The 8,138-nt window shown below is 45.6% G+C and overlaps 1 protein-coding gene across 6 annotated transcripts in view; it reads right to left on the bottom strand.

The window, feature by feature from the left end:
* Positions 1-1,886: 1,886 nt before the first annotated feature.
* Positions 1,887-8,138, bottom strand: part of RAPGEF2 (Rap guanine nucleotide exchange factor 2) — a 256,474-nt gene continuing 250,222 nt past the window's right edge. For 4 of the 6 annotated variants that reach the window (XM_065905101.1, XM_065905105.1, XM_065905103.1 and 1 more), the window contains 3 exons: positions 7,340-7,899; positions 4,774-5,052; positions 1,887-3,926 (listed from right to left, as the gene is read on the bottom strand). In XM_065905101.1, coding sequence (XP_065761173.1) covers positions 3,901-3,926; positions 4,774-5,052; positions 7,340-7,899 — 865 coding nt within the window. In that variant the 3' untranslated portion in view covers positions 1,887-3,900. The remainder of the gene's footprint in view (positions 3,927-4,773; positions 5,053-7,339; positions 7,900-8,138) is intronic. The other 2 variants (XM_065905102.1, XM_065905104.1) reach the window with 1 other exon arrangement.

Raw genomic sequence — 8,138 nt, 5'->3', positions numbered from 1 at the left:
AGGACAGAGAGCTCCTCTTTGGCAAGAATGGAAGTGTGATGATTCCTTGAAAATCCATAAGCACACAGACCTACCAGAGGTGCTGATACATGCTTGTTCAGCAGCTTTCATCTTTCAAGACCATTTTGAGAGATTTGTCAGTGACTTGGAGATCAAATATATTAAAGTATAGATGAGCATAAACTCTATACCTGCCAGGAGAAGAAAGGGTTAAAGCTGAGGGAACTATTTGGAGGGTTTTGACACCGGATGGCATTACCGACTCAATGGGCCTGAGTTTGAGTAAACTCTGGGAGTTGGTGATGGACAGGGAGGCCTAGCGTGCTGCGATTCATGGGGTCGCAAAGAGTCGGACACGACTCAGAGACTGAACTGAACTGAACTGAACTGACCTGCGGGTATGCAAACAGATTAGGGAGGAGAGCTTTCTGCAATATTCCTAAAACATGGCAAAGTTCTGTTATTAATATGACACCAAGGAAGCTATGTCACAGCCACTGATCACATACTTCTTACAACCCTGGAGTGGAGTGAGTGGAGTCTTTGCTACTTAAAGGTAACCTAGAACATAAACACGTAAGAACAGGCATCATGGCCAACTATCATTTTCCTTTTATTTTCAGCAGAATACAAAAAGTGATTAAGAGGTTATTTTTCAAAACATCAGCTCCTTAGTAATTTTCTGAACACATTAGAGAAAAGTAAGCTTTTGAATGACAGAAATTGACAGCACGGGGTGCTGTTGTGATAGGGTGTTCCTAAGCAAAGGGTTTTACAATGAACAGCGGATGGTGGCGAGCACATGAGATCACAGGTGTCCACACAGGGCACCTGCGTCCTGAACAGGCACAGCTGAAGCTACAGGAATGGTCTTAATTCTCCAAATTGTTGTGGTGGCCAGATTTTCAAACTTTACTCACCAACACCGCACAAATGCCTGTCAGACTTTTAAGTCTGGCCGTCTTCCCTTTAGCATCAGGACTGAGGTTCTGCTATCTTTCTAGACACCCTCACATTTCCTCACGTTTCCAGAATGTGCTTCCATGGCCCTGCATTCAGCCTCCTGCAGCTTCCTGGGCAGGACTTTTATTGCCACCTACTTGAGGATAAGAAACGGTCTTTGATTTCAAAATGTGCTCAAGACTTCCTGCTTAACTGACTCTCACCTTTTTAAATATAAGTACCCTTCTCATCGACTTAAATATTATTCAGACCTACCTTACATTAGGACTCACAGACAGAACAAAGATATTTGATATACTCTTTGTTGTTACTGTTGTTTAGTTTCCAAGTTGTGTCCAACTCTCTTGTGATCCCACTGACTGCTCTCCAGGCTCCTCTGTCCATGGGATTTCCCAGGCAAGAATACTAGAGTGGGTTGCCATTTCCTTCTCCAGGGTATCTCCCTGATCCAGGGATCAAACCATGTCTTCTGCATTGGCAGGCAGATTCTTTACCACTGAGCCACCAAGGAAGCCCTGATGTACTGGTTAGACCTTCCAAATTACTCGCTAGGTTGTACTAACTTACTGGCCATAATCTTGAATGCCAGTTTAAATTCTCTGAGGTCCTATTTCTTAGTATATATATTGGGAATCAAAACATTATGTCCTGCAAAGATTTTTACTGGAAAAGAACTGGGAAGAGATAAATGCTATGTAGATATACAATGATATCATTTTTCACTGAATTTCATTAAACACTATGAATTCTGGACACATGAATGATCTTATTTTCTATTAACATGAATGATATTAATTTCTTCTCTCTTAGGCGATGTCATCTGTACCTCCTCAGTGCCCTGAGGACTTGCTCCTACAGTGAGACCCAAAGGCTTTCTCACGCTTCAGTTAGAAAAAGCATGCACAAGTCATTAAGAATATAGACAAGGCGTTATGTTATATTTATTTATTTTCCAGCTTGTACAAACTGGATGTAGAAGCATAAACATAGTACATTTCTACCATTTTCAACAAAAATATAACCAATATGTACAATTATTGTATTAAAAATACAAAAGGGATACAGACTCCACCAATGTCTTTCTAAAAGACATACAGGTACAAGTAGTATCAAAAGTATGAGGAAATCACCAGTTAATTGTACATTCTGCACTTGACATCACAGAGCGAACTGAGGTTACAGTCCTATGTTCTACGGTGACTTAATGCTTAGATAACATTTGTGCAACTTGTGTAGAGCGAGAGTTCTGTCTTTCTATATGCACATGAGGTCCATAGCCTAGAGAAGAAAACTGGCAAATAATGCATCTTACATGTAAAATTACAAATGCATCATTGACAATGTAATATATAAGCAAGTAGACAAATGCCATGATACAGGAGAGAATCATTAAATAAAGCACTGACATTGCTTTGATACAGTGAAAAAACACTGCAATTCGACTTTTAAAATTGGAAGCTATTTACGTTTATCTACTGATCAATATGATCAGCTGAATTTAATGGAAAAAAAATCCAAGACCAGCAGTTCCTCACATCTGAGTACTACTCGGATTGGCAGCCTTCACTTTTCCGGAGTCTGTGCAAAAACAACATAAAAATAGAGTGGAGGGTTCAGTCCTTCTGGGGTTAATAGCAGCTGTGAGCAGGTGGTTGCTACACTCAGGCCTTCTCCATCTCAGCGTCCGTAAAGCCACTTACGGGTCAGTCTTTGGCCACCAACCTGCCTTGCAAAGGCTGGCGGATCGCACCGGGTTTTGGACCTTTTTGATCTTTTTCATGTTAAAGGCTCGTGTGTTCCCTCGTGCCGATCGATAAGATACAGGGAGGCTGTCTGGAAAGAGCAGTATGAACGGCTGGCGTTAGTGCCAACACCCCAAGCTGCTTTCACTGCAATGCTATCCAGTTATAAACGTTTCTCTTTAAAAACGAACAAGAGAAGCCCTAAAGCTAAATGAACAGAAATCAAAGAAACATAATTTAAAAAACATGGGGTCTGCCGTCCGTCTCGATGGAGCAGGGCACGCCCAAGGGTGGCGGCGCCCCGTGCTCCATAAGGCTCAGACACAGGACGCTAGAGTCCCAGTCCCTCCCCGGCCATGTGCAAACAGTTTGTACAGTAGAGCCCCAGCCCCTGGGGAAGGAGGGGCGGGAGCCCTGGGATCTAGGTAATTGGCTAACATCTCATGCTTCCAGGATAGGGCACTTCTGGGGGCGGCCAGGACGCAGGAGGAGGGCCCGTACCCCGCCTCCTCTCTTCCTGTCGTGGCCACACCCTGTCCGGCATATTTGGTTTTTGAGAAACCCAGGCTGGCAACCCTACTTAAAGGTTCAAAATAATACTGTAATCATTAAATGGATATAAAATTTACTCTCTGAACACAATCTTTAAACTCATTAAAAAGAAAAAAACAACAAAAAAGAGGACATTGTAAACAAGCGGACGAGCACTATAATCAAAGGATTTCGTTTTTTGTTTTCCTTGGTGGGTTAAAGGCCCCAAGTAGTTCCGTGGCTGGCTTTTCTCACGATTCCAATGAAACCAAGTGCTAGGACTGGATTGAAATCTAAAAGGGAGATTTTTTAAAAAATCCTTCCTGGCGTGGATAAGTGCAGCCAGGGTGAATCATCGGTGGCGATGACCTTGGAATCTGGAATGATGCTGTGTTAGTGGCAGGCAGCGACGGGGAGCTCGGAGACGGCTGCGCTGTGCATTCAAGCAACGAAGTCGGAAAAGTGCCAGGGCGGTTTCTTCACAGTATTTCACATGCAAAGGGGACAGGAAGAGGGGTCAGGAGCCCCATGCTGCTTTTAAGGCAGGAAAGGAGGCAAACTGGTCCACCATCCTCAGAGTGTGAGTTCCAAGGCTCCGACGCTAGGGGGCGTCTTCTTGTGCTCTCCTTTGGGCGGTTGACTCGGGTCCAGAGAAGCCCGCGCCTCAAACAGCAGACACCTGTTCATCTTCTGCGAAAACCACCATGAGAGAAAGAAATCAATGAGTAAGCAAGTCGTTTTCTTGTGCTTAGAGAGAACACATTCACCGATATGCTAAATAAAAACACCAGAGCTATTTTCTGAGTCTAGGTCACTATACCGTAGCTATTTTGTAAGTCTAGCCACTTAGAATCCTCATCTTTTTTCCTCCCTAATGATTTACAATAATAAAAAGTTTAAAGTATATTGTATATTTACTGATTGGAAATTCATTGACGGTAAATTCACTCAAAACAGTTATATAAGCAGCATGTGACCTTTTGTAGTATACACTCACATAAAGTCTAGAAGGATGTATAACAAAATGTAATGGTGGCTGTCTGTAAATGGCAAGATTATAAGTAATTTTCATTAATTGTTTTGCTTTCTTCTATAACGATTTTTTGAAGAATAGAACGTGTTAAACTCAAAACTTAAAAGCAGAAGGGGGAAGGGGTGGCACGGTCTTCTTTGTGTTCTCACCCCAAAACGGCCAGCTGGGTTCATACAGAGAAGGCAAAAAAAGCTCTAGAGAAGTGGGTTTTTCTTCACTAGACTTTCACTTGGAACTCGTTCCGAGTTCAAACATTTTCCTAGAAAACTGAGGACTGGGGAAGGAAAAGGAGCCATGCACACATGTTATTACAGAAGACCCTGCTGAAATCTTCAGTTATTCAAGTCGCTTAGGAAGAAGCAAAACGCAGCCCAACTGCTCACACTAGGTTAGAGGTATGGGGTGTGGAGCCCTGAGTGGGCAGGGTCCTGAGGGAGAGAGACCAGCCAGGATCGGGGATGCTGGAGTTGGGGCGGAGGCAGGGACGGGGGAAAGCGCATGTACCGTCCTCCTCGGCGGTGAGGCCCGGGGGTGCACAGGGGCCGGCGCGTGGGTCACCGTCGCCGGGCCGGTGCCACTGCGGCCGAGGGGCAGGCCTGGCGCTGCCTGGGGCGGGGGCTTCGGCCGGCCGGGCCAGCATCCTGGACCGCTGCAGCGCCACGGTGTAGTCCGGCGGCTTCCGGGCCGGGTGTGGGTGGGCCTCGGGGAAGTCGGTGATAGGGATGCCCACGTAGCCCGGTGGGGTGGGCGGCGGCTCCCGGTAGCGGCCCTCCTTCCTGGCTGCTGTGGGAGAGAAAAGGCGCTGCAGTCAGCATCTAGGGAAGCGCATCCTGGGCCACACGCACGCATCTGAAAGGAGGAGGACCACGATCAACAGTGCGCATGCGGTGTAATAGCACGCAGGCCTGCGGAGCCGGATGCGAGGGCGATGTGGTGGGAGGCAGGACGTCTAGCTAACTGGCTATTCGCCGGGGGTCATCTCTAGTGACACAGTGACTAAGCAATCTAAGTATCTGTAACTCTAACCAGGTGACTGCAGAGCGTCTCTGCTGGTCACGAAGTAACCAGGCCAACGCTCAACCTTGGGATTTACTGGAAACACCAGGCAAAGGAAACAGAAAGGCTCCCAGGCGCAGGCCAGCAACCCGGGAGAGGGGCCTGGCCAGGCGGGCTGTCACCCTGTACTGGGCATCCACCCTCACCGGGCAGAGGATCAATTCATGTTACTTTCAAGCCTCGGGTCTCACTTTGGAAAACAGGGAATCAAAATAAATTTGGAAAAGTATACCAAAAATAATGCAAATTCAAAACTTAAGACTGTATGTATGTAAGGTATGCATTTTTTTCTTAAAATCCTTTTATGTTAACTTCATGACTTAAAACATGAATCTGTAAAGGCAGGTAAAGGCCAAGTTTTCTTATCTTGAACTTTCTAGACTCAACTGTTAGGAACTTAGATCATTCTTTCTTTTGCAATAAAAATCTGTGTATTAGTTTGTTAAAAGAAAGTGCTTTTTTATTTGTAACTGTCATGATATGGAAGAATTCCAAGTGTCCATCAACAGATGAATGGATAAAGATGTTACATACACGCACACATATATATACATACACTGGCATATTAGTCAATAAAAAGAATGAAATAGTGCCATTTGCAGCTACATGGATAGACCCAGAGATTATCATACTAAGTGAAGTAAGCTAGATAAAGATGAATATGATATCATTTATAGGTGGAATCTAAAAAATAATACAAGTGAATCTATAAATGAAATAGAAACAGACTCACAGACATAGAAAACAAATTCATGGTTACCAAAGGGGAAAAAGGAGAGGAGGGATAAATTAGTAATTTGAGATTATAGACATGCGTATAGCACAGGGAACTATACTCAATGTCTTGTAATAGCCTATAATGGAAAATAATATGATATATATACATATATATGTAACAATCACTTTGCTGTACACTTGAAACACAGTATTATAAATCAACTATACTTTTTAAAAACTGCAACCTAAGAATAAGTATTGTTTTTTCCTTATTCACCTTGAAAAGATATTAAACTTGGCATCCACCCATGACTATTTACATGATAAAATAACTATAATATCCTGACTAGTAAAATTGATGTCTGTAAAGATTATATTCAAGATCTCTCACTCTGTATCCTATAATGCATCCCTACATTTTAATCATGCAGATGTTGAACATGCCATAAAGAACATATTCTGACAGGGTTAAAGGAAAATAAGAGACTTTACAACAAAAACAGCATCAGCAAACTGATAGTGACCTATGTACTTATGAATTATTATCTGGGCACTAGTGCTCAAAGTGTTTTGCAGAGATTTCCTTTAAAACTCACACCAACTGCACGGATAGAAATTATTAAGCTCATTTTACAGATGAGGAAACAAACACCATTTAGTGACTCACCGTGTCCCAAAACTAGGGCAGTGGCAAAGCATGGATTCAGCACAACCCCAGCCAGCCTGACTCACAGGCTCTTACTGATAACATCACCTCTGAGCACCCTCCCCACCTTGTTCTAGCCCACCTTGCTTTATCCCGTGCAGAGGGAATTTGCTTAGCACAGAAACAGCTTACCTACATAAGAAACATCAATAGGAGATTTTAAGATATGCAACATGTAAAGTTCTAAATACAATTCAAGGGAACAGAATAGAATAATAAAACATTTAAAACCAGTTCCAATTAAACAAAAAAACTTCCTCCTCTAGAGAGAGTGGCCATCCTCTCTGGTAACTTTCAGCCTAGATCAATACTAGAGCAGGGAATACCCATAATGACAACCTACTGATCCTGACAGCTAGGACACATGGAAGGTTTCCTGTCCTGCAGGGTATTTATAAGCCCTAGAGGCAGAACCTGGGCTGTTAACCACCATTCATCTCAAAATCCTGAGTGCACTGCTAACTCGGAAGCCCTAAGGGGCAATGGGTGGGACAGAACGAGGAGAAGACCCGCAAACACGCACTTATACTTTTGAAATAAGTCGGGGTGCAGCCATGACCCACACGCGCCAGAGCCCAGCGGCCCACTTACCGATGAGGCCCTTGGCGGCACTGGGTGTCGCGGCTATGTGGGCAGCCATGGCGGCGGGCTTGGCTTCCTCTGCGGTCACGGCCGTCATGCTGCTGCTGTCCGCGTCAAGGGAAACGTCCTTACCCCCCCTTCTCTTGATCGTGCCCGTGTCCCCTTCTGAGTCCTCTCCCCAGTACCCCGTGGACGAGGCCCAGCTGGCCCGGGACTGGGCCTGATCGAGACTCTCTCGGCTCTGACTCTGCCTGCTGTACTTGGCACTGTGGTCGGGAAACATGATTTGGTCCATCTGGCTGCTCGAGGCCCACAGCCCTGCGGCGTCCCCCGGGTAATCAAAGTGAGTGTGCCCGAAGGACAGCGTCTCCCAGCTCCTCTGGTGCTGGATGGTCTGGATGTTATCGTGGGAGCCGCTCGAGCAGGACGTCCAGCTCCCCCGGCCGCTGTCAGCAGCGTCCAGGGAGGCTCGGTCCCCCTGGTCCTGGGAGAGCTCCTCCGTGCTGGGGGAGGAGATCACGGTGGCCGCAGCGTACAGGCCCCGGCTCTCAGACAGCGGCGCACAGGACCTAGGCGGCCAACGGGAAAGAAAAAGGAGCAAAGGAGGGAAGGGGAGGGGAAGAAAAGAGCAAGATTAACTAATCAGTCTACAATAAAACCCCTTTTTCCCTCAAAACGTGGCTTCCTTTCCTCCCAGGAAGAGGATGAAGGCTCCAACGGCAGCAGCCACTCTGCCCTGTTCATCTTCCCCCTGGTCCCTGCGATGCCAGCACAACATCGACCCAGGGGGAGAAGAGCAACCAGTTGC

This window comes from Muntiacus reevesi, chromosome 13 (assembly GCF_963930625.1).
Source record: "Muntiacus reevesi chromosome 13, mMunRee1.1, whole genome shotgun sequence".
Taxonomy (NCBI): Eukaryota; Metazoa; Chordata; class Mammalia; order Artiodactyla; family Cervidae; genus Muntiacus; species Muntiacus reevesi.
The sequence above is the reverse complement of the archived record's forward strand: the minus strand, read 5'-3'. Positions and strand labels throughout refer to the sequence as shown.